The 19,909-nt window shown below is 50.3% G+C and overlaps 1 protein-coding gene across 1 annotated transcript in view; it reads right to left on the reverse strand.

The window, feature by feature from the left end:
- The window catches only part of KIF6 (kinesin family member 6), a 388,295-nt gene that overhangs the window by 17,981 nt on the left and 350,405 nt on the right, over positions 1-19,909 (reverse strand). Inside the window, exons 17-18 of the mRNA XM_060162791.1 lie at positions 3,704-3,788; positions 2,405-2,540 (exon numbers count right to left, since the gene is read on the reverse strand). Of these exons, the coding sequence (XP_060018774.1) occupies positions 2,405-2,540; positions 3,704-3,788 (221 nt within the window). The remainder of the gene's footprint in view (positions 1-2,404; positions 2,541-3,703; positions 3,789-19,909) is intronic.

Here is a 19,909-nt window from a genome sequence, read left to right on the forward strand (position 1 = left end):
GTGTAAGCATGAATCTAATGACATGGGGAAAATGTCTTTGATGTTATTTCTTAAAGGGAAAAAGCCAGCTAGAAAAGTTGGTATGTACATGTGTGGGAAAAAAAATAAATCTAGAGGTAGTCATGACCTTAATGAGGGGCATCAAAACATTCTCTTTGGATGGCAGGATGATGGGTAATGTTTGATTTATTCTTTGTGCTTTTCTGTGTTTTCTAAGTTCTCCATATTGAGCCTGTATTACTTTTTAAAGTTAAGAAAAAGTGTTTAAAATGTGATCTGACAGTTCTCCAGAACTCCTTCCTGGCTTTGCTTTCCCTCGTCCCAAAGAGATGCTGGCAGAGTCAGGAGCGATGCATTCATCATGCATGTGGGGGCAGCTCCAGCAGGGTCCTGGAAACCTTGCGTGTCTCCACCCAGGTCTCCTGAGCAGCGATTAAACCCCAGCGGATCTGAGTCGTAGCAGAATGCCCTGCGCTTCTCCCAGAACATGAGAGCACGGGAGGCTTGCGAGCAGCTGCTGCCAGGCCGTCTCCCACTTCCTCGCCATCTCGCTCAGAGGCCGTCATGGGACGGTTTCTCATCACCTCCTATGTTCTAATGAGGGTTAAGGCTTTTTGCCTGCCCCACTCAGGGTATATCCGCCGGCTATAAAATGGCTTAGTGGCTGCATGGAATTGCTACAGGGCGCCCCATCATCCCTGCTGTGGTCACCTGGTCCCTTCTGTTTCAATGACATCCTGTGGCGTGGAGGGCACAGGGAGCTGAGAGCTTGGCTACCCTGCCTTTCACTATCTATGCAAGTAATAAACGATCTGAATCCATCAGCCTCGACTGGGTCATACGGGATGATGGGAGAACCCTCATCACTGTCCAGTGGCCGGATGCCCATGGGCACCAGCAGTGGCTGACGGTCTCACCCACTGATGACCTCCCGAGGGAGGCTTCTTAACTGGAGAGCAGGGGCACTGTGAACGTGACTGGGAACCAATGACATCTTTATTCTTCCTAACTTCTACCTGAAATTTAACATATCTTTCGAGGATTAAATGTAGACAACACACCACAGTAGAATGGGTGGTACCAGTGACTCCGCCACCAGTAGAAATTACAGATATTTTCAGATCACATTACAGTTGTTGCAGAAATCTTGAAATACTGTGTTCATCACTACTTTGAAATTGTGGTAAATATTGAGCCCCCCAGATCTTATTAATTAATGCATCTGTCAAATGGTATACATATGACTATACCATAACTGTGCTGCTAAAATAGTGATAACTGCATTTCCATCTTATTGGTTTTATTTGTCATCTTGTGTATTTAATTTTATCCAAATATGTTTCTCCATCGTCTGGTCACGAGGCCACTCGGTAATGTATGGGTTACTGCTCGGTTTTGTCCCTGGGACACTATCTTCTCTGGCTCTCAGTTTCTTGTCCTTAAAATGACACAATCAGCCTGTTAGAGAATTTCTAAGGGTTCTTCCAGCCACAAAAGTGGTAGGATTATGTGTATGTCATCTCTTTTATTATACACAGCTGAGGGGTCACACGAGGACAGTTGGAACTGGGGGCGTGTACTAACATTTCTTAACTGGTTCTTTAGTCTTCATAATATTATAGAGAACTTCTAGGAATTTGTCTAGGAAATATGCAAAAATGTATCTTCAAATACTTTTCTAGTGAAATGACCCCCAAACAACCTAAGCATTAAACAATAGGAGATTAAATGTATTAGAATAAATCCATATGCTTGAACAGTGACAGCACTGGAATGATGTCATGGCATCACGCCATGGAAGAGGTGGCATGCTGGACCACTAAGTGAAAACAAAAGCCGTTTGTGACACTTGAAGACTAATACGATTCTATTTTTATAAAAGCATATGGTTGTATATGCATAAAAATATAAAATAATATAATCCAACATATTAATATCGATTATCCTTAAATGGTGGGATTATGGCGATTTTACCTTGTGTTTTTCTGTATTTTCTAAAATGTATACCATATATATATATATATATATATACACACACATATACGTGCATATATATGACTCTAACAAAGAACAATCAGTGTTGTCACTCCGTCTCCGGAAGCAATGGTGGCAATCCATCGGCTGGGGAGCTACACCTCCCACCCCCTGCATTTCTATGCGTCAGGCACTAGCAAGGAAACGGTGAGCCCCTGACCACTCACGTTCCTTGTTACTAAAACGAGCCCTCGCTTCAGGAGGTAGGGGCTGAGAGCACGTGCACTGCGGGTCTAAGCCCCCATTCTTTTTCCTCTGCTCCCCCCCACCATGGGGCTGGGGGTCTGGCCCCTCCCTGGCTGCCCTGACGTTCCTCAGGCCCCAGCAGGAGGGTGGGCTCTGGGGCAGCGAGGGGCATGGCTGCCAGTACCTGCAGGCTGGTGGCCTCCTCTGCCCACCAGGCTTCAAACTCTTTCTGCAGCTTCACCTTGGCTTTGTCCATGAGTAGCTGCAAATGCTCAATCTCCACCTTCAGCGCCTTCAGGTGCGTGAACATTGCTTTATACCTGCAGTGGAGTCGGAGAGGAGTCTTGAAAGTCACTGGCAGGGAGGGAGGGCTCTAAAGAGACTGGCGGCGGCAGGGCCTGAGCCTCAGAAGCCTGGCTGTGCAGCCTTGGTGCCTGGGGCTGGGGCCTTACAGTTGCCCACCCAGGCCAGAGTATGGCGCCAGCATGTGAGCCCACAGCCAGGTGTTTCTGTCCAGTGGGCCGCGGGGCTCTGTGTGTGACAGGACTAACCCCTCTCCAAGAAGGACAAGTACCATTACTGGGCACTGAAGGGCAGGCGTTGCTCTAGGCCCTTGCCGTCTATAAACTCATTTAATCCTCTTCACAGCCCTATGAGGAAGGCGCTATTATCATCATCTCCCCTTTACAGATGTGGAACCCGAGGCATGGAGCGGTTAAGGAACTTGCTCTACGGCACTGAGCTAATAAACAGAGGAGCCAGGGTTTGAACCCAGGCCATCTGGGGGTGGGGGCAGTGTGACAGGGGGCGCTCAGGGTACATGCCTAGCCAGCCCAGGGGTGGGTGGTGTGTGTTACAGTGACAGCATCGCCCCCTTGAGAGTAAGGAAGGTTTCTTGTTTGGTTTCCCCCAAACGTCTCCGTGGCAGAGGAGATAGCTGCTGAATGCCTAAATGAATGAATGAACTGAGAAGCTTGTATCAGTAATGACCAGATGTCTGTTTATGCTTGAGGTTCCTCGCTCTGCAGGTTAAATCATTCTGGGGCCCTAAATGGCCGCAGGAGGGTCTGATATTCTCTGGACACCTTGCCGATAAGGAGCCTCAGGAGAGAAGTGGGGGGGAAGGAGGTCCTCCATGGTCATACTTCTGGGCTCCCCTAGAGGGCAGCAGCAGACAAGACTCGCCGCTTCCTGGGCTGCAGCCTGGGCTGGGGCTGCAGAGGCTGCTCTCCCTGCCCGATTCGGGGGTCCCAGCGCTGGAGCCTGGCTGGGCCTTCTGCTCCCCACTCCAGCCTCACCCTGCCTCGGCTTCCTGCATCTCATGACCGCCTGCTGAAAGGTGGCACCTCCTCCAGCTATTTTAGGACCCGCTTCCAGAGTAGCTGCTGGCCTGGGACGGGCGTGGCCACCCTGCCCTGCCCCACAGCTCCAGGTGGCCCCAAGGGGCTGGGGTCAGGGTGTGTGTGGCGAAAAGAAAGGGCACCTTCTCTTTTCTTCCTGCAGTTGTGATCGCAGCTTCTCTTCCAGCAGGTCTGGCGTCGAGGGCACGGGTGTGTTTTCTGAGATACCTGGAGAAGGGAGATGCTGATGATTCCCTCCAGCGAAGAAGAAAGGTCAGGGGAGAGTGTGGTTTAGAGCGGATGACACAGTCATCGTGCGTCCCAGGTGAAAGGGGACCCTGTGAGTCCTTCTGGGGCCTTTGGATGGGCGCCTGCTTTACCCACCTCCTCTGGGTGGCAACCTCTGCGCGGCTGAGAGCCCCAGAGGAGGCTTCCATGATTATGCTCCATCCACTGTCCCTCCCACTGTCCCACATCTGTCACTGGAAGGGAATTCTTCCTTGTATCGCTACCAATCCTTTTACCATGGAGTTCACTCGTTTGCTCTTGAGTCCCCAGGGAAGATGCAAAACACCATTTCCCCCTCCTCTGATACTGAGCCCTTCATAAACCAAGAAGGCATCACTAAAACGGCTCACATCTTACTTTGCATCAGCTGAGGTGCCGAATTCTCCGGCCTCAAATCATGTCTCCCGTTTTTGACTTCCCTCTGAAGCAGTGCTTCTAAGCCCGATTTACCCAATGTGCACCCAGGGCTGAGGACCACGCTCAGACGCCCTGCCCACAGGGCCCTGGCAAGTCCTAGGTGAGGGCTGTGCCCCCAGACACGCTAGCTGTCACTGCTGTTGCCGGGTTGCCTGCTCTGGTGGCTTGTGTGCTCGTCTGGAGCCCATCCTTTCCAGCCTGGTGGGTGGGGTCTGTCTATCTTCCCAGGAGGCTCTCGGTGGTTGTACTGCATTTCTCAGCCTCAGAAGGCGTCTTAGGAGTCATGCAGCCCCACTTTTTACTCTTTGGAGGGGAGACTCTATCACACGCTAGGTGCTTTCTGGACATGATCAGACTTAATCCTTCTGGCACTCATTGGAGGCATTATTGCTCCCCTTTCACAGATAAGGGCATGGAGGTTCAAAGAGGTTAACCTGCCCAAGGCCGCGTGGCTAACTTGAGGAGCCTGGATCCAAATCCAGGTTTGTCTGGTTGCAAGGCTCTCGATTCAGAAATTCCTCCGATAACATTTCTGAGGATGGTCATCTGCTTTCTCCCCCCGTACTGCCGGGGGTGAGGCTGAGTGCTTTACACAGCATACCTCGTTGCGGGCAGCTCTGTTTCCTCTTAATTGGAGCTGAGACCTGCCCCACTAACTGCTTTTCACCTCTCCTTTGGAGCTCTGGAGCAGCACAGTTTGTCCTCCTTCTTAATCTGATGGTTCTTTAAATACTTTAACAGCAACAGCAACAACAACAAAATACCACATGTGCCTGGAACTTTATTCCCGGGCTGACTCTGCCTAATTCTCTCACCTAAGGGCTCAGTAGTAAGGTGACTTTCTAATCCATCTGCAGTACAGAGCCTGAATCTGGACATCATACTCCAGATAGGCCCGAGAGGGGCAGGGTAGAGAAGAGTTCTCCTAGCCTTGAAAAATTTACGTTCTATATTTCTATAGGAGGTGAATTACTAACAATGACCATTTACCGAGCGCCTTCTGTATTCCAGGTTCTGCCAAGTTCTACTAGCTGCTGGGCTAGGTGGTCTACTCATCTTATTGCTAATTCTCAAAATAACTCAGCAGTGAAGGCATTACCATCTCATTTCAGTAAGATTCTGAGGCTCGGAGAGGTTGGTGAGTAACTCAAGGTCACAGAGCTAATAAGTGGTAGGGCTGGGACGGGAACACAATTTTTCTGGTTCCAAAGAGCTAGATGTTTATACCAGGCAGCCCCCAGCACTGTTTTTGTTTTTCAGCAGCTTCGTCATTGTCATGGCCATGTCAGTTTGTCACTGTCTTCTGTTAAGCTTGCGGCCAGTTTACCCACGTTCCTATATTTATGAGTGGTTGTCGAAACGCATTCTATTTCAGTGTGATTATCCTTTTAATCACAAAGGCAACATTTCCCATTTATTGGGGGCTTAGCCTGCTGAGAGGTCCTTATTCTGGCATGCCTTATTCTTTCCCTTGGGGCTGCTTTGAGGTCGTGATCTAACTCATCGATAAATACGCTAAGCGGATCAGGATTCTGTTCTTTATCTGCCAGGCACCTGTTACCCTCTGTCCCTTGTGTCAAGTACCTCACCCCTGAGCAAGTGTCTCACTCATAGATACCATAGACTTCCCAGCCGAAGGCTGTGCTGTCCCCCATGCTGGTGCATGCATGAGCCAAACTGCCTGTCCTCGTCACCCATGGTCCTCCAGGCCTAGGCACCAGAAGCCCCTCGAGGGCAGGGACTGGTCCCTCTGCTCTTTGTATCTCCCCAGTGCTTTGTTTGTTCAGACTCCGCATCCAGGGTGCCCTCAATGCTGCCCGTGCTCACTGGCCCTCGTCCTCTCTGGGAGACGTCAGACCTGATAAACTGAAGGAAGTATCTCAACACCAAACTGATAACGGTAGGACTTGAAACAGAATATTTCCTTTCCTAATGGTTTCAGAAATGGACACATGTATCTCCGAGTCTGTTAAAAAAGAAAAGCTGTGGCTCTCCTTTGTCCTTTTAACACTTTTTGATCCCATACCAAGGAACCCCCTGAGAGATGCAGTGAAGACCCTGCTCTGGGGTGAAGGCTGGGCCAGTGAGGAAACTGAGGCCAGATCAGGTAGGACCTTGAGGGCCTGGAAAGGACGTTGGCTTTGAGAGAGCTGAGAGGCTGGAGGGCGTTGCGGAGAGGAATGGTGTGATCTATTCCTCTGATAGCCAAGCCAAGTAGTTGCTTTGCTGGTCAAGACAGAGCTGCTCCAAACTGAAGCATAGTTAATGTGAGGTGGCGCCAGGGTGGTGAAAGGATCTGGGAAAGAAAGCTGGGGCAAGGGAGCTTGGGCAGCCAGAATGAGGGCACAGCGTACCCCCAAGACACAAGCTACCCGTGTTGCCATGACAACCAAAGGGGCCTCTCGCCAAAGTGATGTCTGCTGAGTGAAATGCATTGTAACCTCACCAGGAGACGGCCCTGGCTGCTCCTGCTGCTTGGCTAATCAGCCCTCTCTCAAGAGAAAGAGGGGCTGGGAACTCAAAGGGAACCAGACAAAACGACTGAGCAGGAACAGAGGAAAAGGGAGTACGTAAAGGGCAGTTGCGCTTTGCAGGTCCCCATGCCCGCTGGGACTGTGGCCAGGGACAGAAGCTCCAGTCACCTGACAGGAGGCACAAGGAGTCCTCCTTTCAAGCACAGGACTCTGGCTGGGATGGGAGCACTGAAGGTCATAGCCCCGAGTGGCCCATGAGGTCACACTGTGAGTCTGTGTGGGCAGCTGTCTCCCACACAATACAGAAGCGAAAAAGAAGGGCTTCATTCCAGCGGCTGTAGATCTGAATGTCACACACGGAGGAAGCCCTGAGCAGTCAAATAGTAACTGAAACTTACAAGGGCGTGGTGACTCAAGGGCACGCACATCTCAGGCTGACCCCACCTCTGATGTGTCAGGTGTTTGGAACCAGCAGCACAAGAACAAGTGGGTGCTTGCTGGGAAGGCCAGCCTCCTGTGGGTCCCCTCATACCTGGCATGATTTCAGGGTCACTGGAAAGATCACTGTACCTTCTCTTCCCACCTCCCCATACCCTACACACACACACACACACACACACACACACACACACACACACACACACCCACACACACACACACCCACACACCCCAAAACTCTCCTACAGTCAGTAAATGTCTGAAATGTGCAGAATCTCATTTCTTTCATTCACTGGCTTTCTACTGGGGGTGCACCTGAGAATCACCTAAGGTGCTTGTAAAAGCAGAGACTGCTGGGCCCTACCCCAGGCGTTCTGAGTTAGGATTTGATGGTAGGTTCCCCTGTGATTCCGACGCTCGCCCCTTGTTAAGAAACACCGTTCAAGGCTCTGTGTCCAGTTTCAGTGCAAGTACTCCATGCAGGAGTCACTGAGGATGCAGGACCTGCAGGGGTTCCTATAGGATGCTATATGGGGGCCAACATGGCCCTTTGCCCCCCGCCCACCTTCCAGACCTTGGGAAGCCACTGTGGGGCAAAGGAGCTCAGGGGTTTGAAGCAAGGAAGTCACACTCTCTGTAGGGCTGGGCTGCCTGCACTTGGCCCTTGCAGGTGGTGGATATCTGAATAACGATATCCACCATGTGGCTGCTCTGTGGCCCTTATATAACAAGCCCATCACAGATGGGGAAACTGAGTTCTGACAGGGGAAGTCATCTTCCCCGGGATCACACCACTGGTAAAAAGAGCTGGAGTCAGGACCCAGCTCTGTCTGACATCAAAGCTGGTGCTATTTCCCTTGCAAGCGACTGGCATAATGAAGGCAGCCATGGGGCAGATCACTGAGGTCGGTATTGACTCGTCCTTGGTATCTGAAGGTGATGCTCTTTTCCATGAATGCCTTTCAGGTGCGGGGCCGGGGCTGACAAAAAGCCTCAGTCTCTCCCCCGAGTGCCAGCCTGTGCAGACTGCCCTTTCCCAACCGAAACCACGGCCTGCACGCTGCTCCCACCGGTATCTGCAGCTCGCCTGATGGGTGCGAGGAGCTTCGCTACCCACGTTCCCCACGGGAGCCTGGCCCCCCCAAGGCAGCCCCCAGAACACCCGGAGCCAGCCTGCTTGTCTCCTTAACTGTGTGTTAGGAATCCTAAGGAAGGCGGTATTGACATTTCCAACCAGGCACCAGCCGAAAGGGGCCCTGTGGTCTTCCAAGGAGCAAAGGCCGGTGCCCTGCGCGGGAAAGGCCGTGAATTACGTGGCTCTACCGTGGCAGACGAGACAGCAGAGCCACGGAGGCATTCCAGCAGGTGGCCTTAGCTATCCAACTACGGATTCGCTCCCTGAACACCCACTCTGGGCCTCCTTGGGCTACACTGTCTCACAGAGCCCAGATCACAGCCTCCCCTTGCTTCCGAAGTCAAAGTGTCTATTCTACCCAAGATGGATGATGTCAGTAGCTCAATTACCACAATGGTCAGCAGCTCAGAGGCAAAGATTCTGGCTTCCCCATCAGACCATTTCCTGTTTAATGGCTCAAATGTATTGCCAGCTGGAGTGATCACACGCTGACAGGTGCTTAGGGCCACCATGCCTCCTGGTGTTGACTTTGTGTAACACCATCGCTGTCCGCAGCAGGCTCGGACTCAAGGGCGTGGTGAATACCCTGCGGACCCAGGGCTCAAGTCATTGCTCAGGTCCCCACTCACCACTGCTGTCCTACCCGCAGGGAGTATGGGGCGCTCTCCAAGAGCACAGTTGGCCCAGCTTTAGCACAATCAAAATCCTTCCCCATGCCGGTTTGGAGCCTGGACTCTGCCCATGGAAGGCCAGCTGCGTCCCTTCCCTCCTGAGTAACTGCCTCTGCGTCCACTCTGGGCCTCTCTGCCCATGACCAGACCCCTGGGATGGTGGCCTCTCTCCTTCGGCATTGCTCCCCTCCACTGCATTCCCGGAGGAGGATGCGGCCCACACAGAGGGTCAGTGTGGACTTGCAAGCGATACAAGGGAGACCCCAGGAGCATCCCGCATTCCCAGGAAAGATGCTTCTCGTCTCCTTACTCACTTCCCGACCACGATCACCTCTGCTCAAATGGGAGCTCTCTCCTTCCCCCAGCTCTCCACAGTCCTTTCTGCTGGGACCCCAGCCCCATCTCTGCGTTCCGGTCGGCATTCTCTGGGCGCAGCCACTCAGAGCCTGGCACCTCCTTCTGAGGCTCCTGGTACCCTCTCCCCACCCCCTTCAGAGGCAGGCCTGTGCAAAGGCTGCTCCTGCCTGCGTCCAGCCCACTGAGGCCTCCTCACTCCTCAGAAGTGTGCCGACATTACTGAACTCAGGGTTTCTCTACAAGCCCGAGTCCGTCGGCAATTCTACCCTCTTGTCACTTTTGCCTCACTGACCAGTGGTGACCACATTTCTTAATCTCAGTGGCTTTTCAGAGAGACATTAGCAGGAAGCTTGGCATCCCTGAAACCCAGCTATATCCTTGTCACACTGGACCCAGCGAGTCTGGAGTGTTCTCAGGATACCTATGACCTGTTGGGGAGGGCAGTTTTCCCCACACCTGTGAGGGTGAGCACAGGCCTTCCTCCTGTGAAAACCTCTAATGATAATGATTAGTGGGGTTTGGTCAATTCTCTTGATTGGCTTGTAAAAGAAATTTTAGGACTTCTAGGAATTGAACTGAGAATCCTTAATAAAATCATCTCCCTCCACTTTTGGAAAACTTATTTGCTACTAGGCAATTTGTAAGCCAATCTGTTCATTTGGCAAAATTTTGTTGTATTTCGGAGTCAAAAGTGAGTTCGGAAACAGACTACACAGTAGAACCGGCACATTTTCAAAGTGAGGTGGCAAGAGTGGGCAGACAACCTAAATGCGCACATTGACGTTAGAAAAGGGCCCAAAGAAATTTCTGGAGATTTTTTTTTAAAGACCCTAGTAGTTTGCCTTCAGCCCACCTTATCCGCTTCACTGGGGGTAATGTGTGTAGAGATCCTTCCCAAGGTAGGGAGAGGGCTTGAAGGAGACAGCTCAGAAAGCTTGATGAGAACTCTTGGGAATCTGTGTGTTTGTGGTGTGGTGTGTGTGTGCGCATGACATGTGTTTGTGTGCGTGCACGGTGTGTGCTGTGTGTGCACGGTGTGTGGTGTGTGTGTGCATGGTATGTGCTGTGTGTGTGCATGGTGTGGGCATGGTGTGTGCTGTGTGTGCACGGTGTGTGCTGTGTGTGCACGGTGTGTTGTGTGTGTGCATGGTATGTGCTGTGTGTGTGCATGGTGTGGGCATGGTGTGTGCTGTGTGTGCACGGTGTGTTGTGTGTGTGCACGGTGTGTGCTGTGTGTGTGCACGGTGTGTTGTGTGTGTGCTATGTGTGCACGGTGTGTTGTGTGTGTGCATGGTATGTGCTGTGTGTGTGCATGGTGTGTGCTGTGTGCACGGTGTGTTGTGTGTGTGTGCTGTGGACAGAACTGTGACTCCCCTCAAGAACTCTAGAGGGTGGGGCACGTGATGCTGTGTGAGAAGAAGAGCAGAGTGGCTGCCATTTCTGTGGCAAAACATGGGCTCCAGCATGGAGGAGAGTCAGTTAGGGTCACCTGAGATCAGAGGCATGCTGGCAGATGTGTCACAACCAGCTCCCTGGAGAGAAACAGCCCTGATTTGTAGTGTTTGCCAGTGTTTGTGGTGTGACTGATTTCACGCCACCAGCATGGTGCTCCTGAATCTGGAGCTGGGAGGAGATGCCCCTGGTCAGTGCTCGTGAGCCAGAGTGAGCGGGGTCCAGCACAGCACTCAGACCCTCCGGCGCACCACTTAACACTTAGATCCCTTTTAATAAAGCCACCTAGAGGGACCTTAGGAGAAACAAACCTGGCGGTGGACCACAGGAAGCCTGCGAGAGCTGGGCCTGTTCCTTTTGCTTCTCCAAATCCACTCTCCGCCCTCTCCTCTTCTGCTCCTCACCCCAGGAGCCTGGCTGCTAGAACAGTGGGCTTCCTTGCCCTCCGCCCTCTGGCTGGACTCAGCCGATGGGGAACATGGGCAGGGGCTAGAGCACGGGAGGAGACAGGCTGAGGTATTTCTTTCCCCAGACATCTCTGTAGAGGCCACGAGCTGGATGCCCTGCTTTACTGAAGGTCACAGCTCCTATCAGACGGCCAGAGCCTTTTTGCACAGCCATTACTTTTTTTTTTTTAACATCTTTATCAGAGTATAATTGCTTTACAATGGTGTGTTAGTTTCTGCTGTATAACAAAGTGAATTCGCTATACGTATACATATATCCCCATATCCCCTCCCTCTTGCGCCTCCCTCCCACCCTCCCTATCCCACCCCTCTAGGTGGACACAAAGCACCGAGCTGATCTCCCTGTGCTATGTGGCTGCTTCCCACTAGCTGTCTATTTTACATTTGGTAGTGTATGTATGTCCATGCCACTCTCTCACTTCGTCCCAGCTTACCCTTCCCCCTCCCTGTGTCCTCAAGTCCATTCTCTAAGTCTGAGTCTTTATTCCTGTCCTGCCCCTAGGTTCTTCAGAACCATTTTTTTTTTTTTTTAGATTCCATATATATGTGTTAGCATACGGTATTTGTTTTTCTCTTTCTGACTTACTTCACTCTGTATGACAGATTCTAGGTCCATCCACCTCACTACAAATAACTCAGTTTTGTTTCTTTTCATGGCTGAGTAATATTCCATTGTATATATGTGCCACATCTTCTTTACCCATTCATCTGTCGATGGACACTTAGGTTGCTTCCGTGTCCTGGCTATTGTAAACAGTGTTGCAGTGTACATTGTGGTACATGACTCTTTTTGAATTATGGTTTTCTCTGGGTATATGCTCAGTAGTGGGATTGCTGGGTCGTATGGTAGTTGTATTTGTAGTTTTTTAAGGAAACTTCATATTGTTCTCCATAGCTGCATAGCCATTTCTGTCTTCAAGTTTCATAACTGCTCATTCCCTTGCCCTCTTAGGCCTGATGCTTCCTGCCTTGCTGCTGTTATTACCTCTGGGGTACTGCGATCTCCTTTGTGGTTTCCCTACCCTCTGCTCACGCCTTTGTCAACAGGACTTTATTCAACTCTCTTCACAGTAGCTAATTTGAGTAGTGCCACTTGCTTCCCGTTTGGACCCTGACCTGTACAGGTAAGCAACTGTCCGAACGAGGTGCATTCCCTCGAGACAAGGAATGTGTGGGTGAGGGGCCTCCAGGGACCCGTGAAAGTACCCCGAAAGAGCAAGAGTCATCTTTGAACATTTGCTGGGCCCAGAGAGCACAAAGCTGTGTTACAATGGTACCAGTTCAGTGTGATCTTTACCAACTGCCTTTCCTCCCTTCCTTCTTCTCTCCAACTCCTTCTGGGGAAACAGCTTAGCAGGCTGAGGGAAGAAGTGAGTTAGAGAGAGAAGGAGCTGACCATGTCCCTCTCTTTCTGGTGGTTGGCCTTAGCTGGGGAAAGGGAGGGAAGTCTTTTCTTTGAGTGAAATTTGAACTATTGAGACTCTAGTTACAATATAGAATGACCATTGTGAGTTTCTGTCTTTTTTGTTGTTGTTTGTTTTGCTGGTAATTAACAATGAACAATTGAGTTACTGGGCTGCCCAGTTTCTTCCAGGGGCAGGAGAAGAACTCTCTCCATTGTGAGGATTTATAGAAACAGGGGGAGAGCAATAAAAAGCAGCCTTCACAGGCGCTTCCCCTGTATTGTTCAACATGCAGGCAGACCATCTGCAGCTGTTAGTCCCTCCCAGAGAATACAAGGCACCTGGAGGAGAAAATGAATGGCGGTAAACTTTCCGTTTTCCTCTTTAAGTAAAATGATCCTGACGTGAACGGTAGTGAGGAAAATGAAGATGAATTGAATTGAATTGGGATTCACTTTTTACTACCACTTCTACCAACACAATGATTCCACGAGAACAGTCATTTGTGTTTGATTTCTGAACCGTTGGAATCTAGTCCTTCATAGAAATTATTATAAACCATTACAAACACAAAAAAATATTCAAAGAATGATATAATAACAATAGTATTTTGGATAATCTAAAAATCAGCAGTTTGTCACAGCTGCCTTAGACTTGGGCTTTGTTTGGAGCTAGAACGGTTCAGAATTGGTGGAGGCCTCCTTTGTGCCCTCCCCTAGCCCCACCCTCCCTCCCTGAAGGTAACATCACTGTCCTGATGGAGCGCCATAGCCTTCCCTTCGTGCTTTCATATTCGCGCTCTGTGTCTTTAGTGCCCTGTAAACATTACTTAGCCATTTCTTGACTTAAGGGGCGGCAGAGTGTTCTCTTTATAACCGTTTGTCGGACTGTGCACCTGTACTTGTGTGTTTTATGAATCTTTCATGTCCAAAGCTCCCATTCCCTCCCCCCCGACAAAAACTATTGAAAATTTTGGAATTTACACAAATGGTATGGGTCCATATATATCCTTCAGCAATTTTCTTTCTTTCAATCACCATTGTGTTTTGAGACGTATTCACACTGCTACACGTAAATCTAGTTTATCCATGTTGAATTCTCTAAGGTGTTCCACTGTATGACTGTATCACAGCTCTCGCTCCCTTATCCACCCCCTACGGGGGACCTTTGCGTGGTCTCCTGTCTTGGTTCTTGTTCGTTTGACTGTCTGCTATGATAAGAACAATGCTGCCAGGAGTGCCCCCTCGGGCACACATGTGACACCATCTCAGGTATATGTTCCTAGGCGTGGAATTGCCAGGTGGTGGAGGTTGAATATCTTCTAGATATTGCAGATTTCAGATATTGCCAGATTCATCCCCAATGGTTGGTCATAGACTTTATCTGTACAATTCACTTCTCCCTGCTTCTCTTTTCCTTTTCTTTTTTTATACGGAAATTGCTCTGCTCTGCTCTCTGGGTGTCCCCTGCCCACAGCTCTCTGTACAACAGTGCCCTCATGGTTTTCTGAATAGACATCAGTTTTTTCAGAGCACCACTTAGAGCTTTATGTTGGTTATTTGGAACACAAAGCACCCATCGTTTGTATCTGAGCACAGACGACCCTGGTTTCTTGTTGGTAGGTCTTCCCCAAACTCATCATCAGTTTCCTCGGGGATTTAGGAAGGTCTTACCCAGCTCCACTATGCTTGCAACAGAATAGGTCCTGCAAAACAGTAAGAACTTTTCTGGGCTGAGACTGGCCAAACACAAGAGAGGACAGATGGAGGAGCCGGCCGTGGTATATTTTATCAGATACATTTTTGCAGATGAAGTCAAGAGGTTAGAATTTTGTCTACTGTGTTTGATTGTTATGGACTGTGTCCCCTCCAAAATTCACATGCTGAAATCGAATCCCTAATGTGATGGTATCTGCAGGTAGGTAATTGGGTCATGAGGGTGGAGCCCCCATGAATGAGATTAGTGCCTTTCTAAGAAGAGACCAGAGAGCTGGCTCGATCTTTCCAGCACAAGTGGACACAACGAGAAGCCGGCAGTCTGCGCCCAGGAGAGGGACCTCACCAGAACCTGCCTCTGATCTCAGGCTTCCAGCCTCCAGAACTGTGAGAAATAAATCTCCATTGTTTATCAGCCACCTAGTCTGTGGTAATTTGTTACAGCAGTCCCAACTGATGGAGACATTGGTCAAATGCCTAATTCACTCAAAGCAGCACATATGGTTTCTGCATATCTGCACAATGAAAAATGTGGCTCTGGCAACCGGTAACAGGATCATCAGTGTTCAAGTGCTCAAAGGAATAGACAGCCCCTTCCTGGGGCTTGATGTATTTTTGCAAAGAAGAGTGATTTATAGAACCTGTGAGCAAATGTGGGTAGAGAGACGTGGTGACTGGGGACCATGGTGACCTCCACCAGTTATGCCAACTCATGTTGGTAGCCCAGGACTGTGGTAGCTCTGTGGCCAGGGGCTCTGCCCACTGCCTGGGCATTTGGTTCCCGACACCCAGAGTCACGGTTCATGACAATTCACTGAGCATCTACTTTGTCCTCGGCTCCATCACATATACACCTCGCTCAGCACTGAGATCAGTCCTGGGGAGTAGGTGTTCTTCTTCCCTTACGGACACGGAAATGCAGGAAGGTTAATGGGCCAAAGTCACATGACTAGCGAATGGCAGAGGCACCATCAACCAGGGTTCTCCTGACTCTAGAGCGAGTGCTCTTTTTACTAAACCATGGTCGCAGTTCAAGACTCACCCCGGGGCTGATGCCCACAGCCTTCCATTCTCCAGAACGGCTGCTGAGGGAGTCGGAACTCCTCAAAGGGTCTGGAGCCTTGGCAACTGGGAACTGGGCAGGGAAATGGGGTGGGGACTCCTTATGACTCCCAGCCTCCATCTTGAGCCTGGACATTTGGCCAAGGACCTTGTGTCACCGAAGCTGACCCTATATTCACAAGCACCTGTGGAGTAGAATCGGCTCAGGTGGTGAGACTTTATCACTGGTCTACAGAGCCACCTGAGTCCTTTTGGAACCAGCTGAGATGCCATCTCAGCCTCTGGGGCAGCTGCTTCCTTTTCTTTCTCCCTTACTCCAAAGGGTCGGCATTTAGATCATTCATTTCAGGTAGGATGAAAACATCTCTAACCAATCCAAGCCCTCGCACGTCTCCTTGCCAAGGCTGTGAGTGTTTTCTGCATGTCTTAAGGAACTCTGTATCCACAAAGAGATACAATTGTGGCACTTGACGGCTGAGGAGTGTTAGAGTCATTTGTTCATTCAACCAGGGATCTGTAGACGTCCGCTAAGTCCCAGGGACTGTGATGGGCTGTTGGGCACAGGATATCATTTAATCCAACCACCCCCATTTTACAGATGTTGGAACCTAGGCACAGAGTCCCTTAGCTGGTGAATCTTTAAGGCAAAAATCGGATCCCTTAGATATCACTGATTTATTCAGCTAACACTTAGGGAGGACCTTCTGTGTGCCAATCACTGTGCTTGGGGCTGGGGGAGAAGGATAAAAGACTTCTATACTATAAAGATAAAAGACTTCTATACTTGTATAATTACTATACAAGTGACAAGTTCTCTTATAGAAGCATATGCAGAGTTCCGTGTGAGCCCAGGGGAAACTGAGATAGCTCTGGGGAAGGGAAGCTTGGACTGTCTGCCTTTGGAAATGTCTCAGAAAGAGCTGCAAGTTCCGAAGGGAGGAAGATGTGTTCGAAGCTCAGAACCTTTTCTTCAAGCAAAGGCTTAATGACAAAAAGAGAAACAGAAGTTGCTTTGGTTGAACCAGGTGAAAATCCTGGGGTCCTGCCATTTGCACCCTGGGTCCCCTCACCCTCACCCTGTGGTCCCAAAGGGGCCACAGGGTGGCCCAAATGGGTCCCCTAGAGCCCATTTGAAAACCACTGGGCTGGCTGATGCCGGGAGGGTTGCTCCAGTTGTCTCCATCAGTGGTTCCTCCCCTCATCCTGGAATTCCTGGTCTCATACTGGGTGCTCAGTCCAGTCTGCTGAATAAATTGATGACAGTCTGGCCTTTTGCTTTCTCTCAGATTTGTGGCTCCCGGGCTCAGAATTCCAAAAAGCATTTCAAGACTCAGGCTTAATTTTCCACCACACGGGAGAAGGTGGCAGTGGTGGTGGCCTGTCTTTGGAGAATGGCAGGGACGCCACAAGAGGTCACTGCAGGAACACCGTTCAGGAGAAAAGAACTCCTCAGAGCGCTCTAAGCTGGAACAATGAGGTAGAACAGGGAGCCTTCAGGGTCAGTGCCTCTGTCGACCCTCATTAAGGCCCTGCTGGGATTCAGCGCTGTCACTGCCGGCTCTTCAGGTCAGGTAGCGTGTACTACCCGGTGGTAATCCAAGGGCCCCACGAGGCATTGCAGCTACAGTGGCCTGTTCTCAGGGGTCGCTTCTGCGTGGCATGTGGTCAGCGTGGGACTCCCCGGGCAGCCCCAGATTTCGCTGGGCAGTGTCTGCAGCAGGTTTACCCAGAGATGGCCAGGAGTCCTCAACCCCTCCCTGGGCCTGGGCTGCAGGCGTGTGTACCCGGAGGAATCACCCAGTGCAGGGGCCGGGTGAAGGCTTGGGTGAGGGGGGTCTCCAGGGTGGTACAGATTATTTACTCATCAGTCAGGTAGCAAATGCTGAGGAGTTCGAGCTACCGCCTGGGGCTTTCTTTTCCTAAAAGGCCTCTTTGACCAAGACTTCCTTGCTCAGAAATGCTCAGTGGCTCAACTGCCTGTGAGAGAAATCTTTGGATTCAAGGCTCTCAGTGAACTGGCCCAGCTCACTGTGTTAGCCTTTTTCTGGACTACTTCATATCAACTCCCCACAAAGCACAAAACAAACACATACCACACACACACACACACACACACACACACACACACTGTATACACCCCCCCACATACATATACATACACATCACACACACACTAAATACACATACATCCCCTTCATACATACATATCACACACACACACACACACACACACACACACACACACACACACACACACACACACACACACACACCTCGAATCAGCCTTCCCCCCACTCCCCACCCCAGCACACACACGACAACTATCCCCTGCTCCCACCCTCCTCTCTGTGGTTCTGACTCCTGCTTATTCTTCAAGGCTTAGCTCAGGCCCATGGCCTTGGTGACACCCCCCAGGGGCCACTCTCTCTGTTAAGATCCTGGAACTCTGATGGTCTGTCCCTCTCACCTGCCACATTTCACACGCTACTTGGTAGTGCGATGGGCCTTTTGAATTTTAATGACAGGCACGTGGTAGAATTTTGATTGTGAGCTGCAGGAGATCCAGGCCCTGATCAAATATTGCTTGGAAGAGACACCTGAGAGAGAGGGCACAGCTCCCGTTCCTGGGATGGCTTCCTGGGCTCGCCCTGAGCTGTGAGGCCGTCAGAAAGCAGGGTTCCTGGAGTACATCACCTCTCAGTGAGTTACGCGCTAATGTCAGGCCTCTCGCTTTTACAGAGGGTCAATGCGAGAATCATCTTGTGGAACATTTCGGTATCTTTTGTAAAACTGCAGTTGACGACATCATTCACTATGTCACTCAGTGTCCTTTACACAAAGGTCCCCACGATAAATTCTGGTCTGTGTTTAGTTCCAGAAGACATTTTATTTCTGCAGATAAATTAGTTAGTATGCTTCCTGTGGTCAGAAAATGAAAACTGTGTAACTCTGGGTACTCCTCTTTCTGCTCGGTGGCTAGATAAGACAGAGTCGGATTTATTGCCTTGTGTTGTAATCCGCTCAGCTGTGGGCTCCGAAAGCACTTACTCCTTCTACTTCTTTTAGATGGACTTATTTTATGTTCAAATGTCTCATTCCACTTTTGCAAGATGTGTGAGTCTGGGAGTCATCTGGGGAAGCACTGACTTGGCCTGTTTATTGCCTGTGCTGGCTGCCGGGGGTACAGAGATTAACTTGACTGCCCCCAGCTTTCCAGGAGCTCACATTTTAGAGTGGAGAATAGCTATGGAAATAAATAATTACAAAACAAGGCTAAAGGACAAAGCAGACTGGCGAGAAGCGGGTGGGCAAGGCTGCATGAAGGAGGTCAAGGCCAACTTGGTTTGGGGCTACAGTAGGAAGAGGTCAGTGGATAGAATAATACATATGTCTAAATCCGGAATTAGATAAAGAGTTATCTTTTTAATGTATATATCCCCTTGGGCTGGCTATGCACCCTTCGAGGGCAGGCACTGAATCCCTGTCCCTCTGTGGACTCCATAGTGCTCAGCCTGGGGCTGAGGGCCGTGCGGTGTGGTGGTTACAGCACAAGCTCTCAAGCTGCATCTGCATTTGCATCCTTAGCTGAGCAAAGCTGGGTAGGTTCACCTTAACCCCTTTGGGCCTTAAGTAAAGTGAGGATAATAGTAGTACCTCCCGCATGGGGATTTTAGGAGCTTCAAAGAGGGAAATACAAGGAAAGAGCTTAGAGCCATGGCACATGGGGAGGTACTCAAGAAACGTCTGCTGATTAGTCCCCGCTGCATCACTGACAACACTTTACCACGTTGGGGAGCTAGCACAACAGAGAGGGAAAAACACACACAGCTGAATTCAGCAAAGCACTCTCAACTCAGCCAGCTCGATCTAGTTCAGTTAGTATCACTTTCAAATGATGCTTCATTGAAAAATAATAGTTTTATTGTTTCCTGAAATAGTGTGCGGGAGTCAGCCCTGCTCTAAGTCCACCAGTAACTTGTTTGTTGATGATATTCTTAGAACCGGTCATTGATGATTTTCTTAAGAAACCCACCCCCTCCAGCTCTGGCTGTCACATCCAGGGGGCCCACTGGGCCCAATTCTTCTCTTGCCCCACCGCCTCCGTCGGTTTCCCTGGTCACTGCCTTTCGAAAGGACCAGGTTCCTTGGGTGGGCAGTGAATGCAGGCAGCGCCATGATGTGGACTTTCAGCTGGGAAGGGGAGTAGAAGGCTTCTTAAGAGCAAAGATGCTCACGCACAGAATGGGCCTTTCCGTGGGTGCTTCTCTGTGGCGTGGAGTGGCGTGGCGGGAAATGGTTAACAACCAGCTCTCTGGGGAAGAAAGCCCCAGTTTATAACAGTATTTGCCCTTGGCGTAGATACTCCCACTGCGGCTGATTTCAAGCTGCCAGTGGGATGTCACTGAGGGTGGAATTGGGAAGAGAGGCACAGAAGCACACCGTGAGACAGTGTGTCCAGGACACAGACGC

This window comes from Lagenorhynchus albirostris, chromosome 10 (genome assembly GCF_949774975.1).
Source record: "Lagenorhynchus albirostris chromosome 10, mLagAlb1.1, whole genome shotgun sequence".
Taxonomy (NCBI): domain Eukaryota; kingdom Metazoa; phylum Chordata; class Mammalia; order Artiodactyla; family Delphinidae; genus Lagenorhynchus; species Lagenorhynchus albirostris.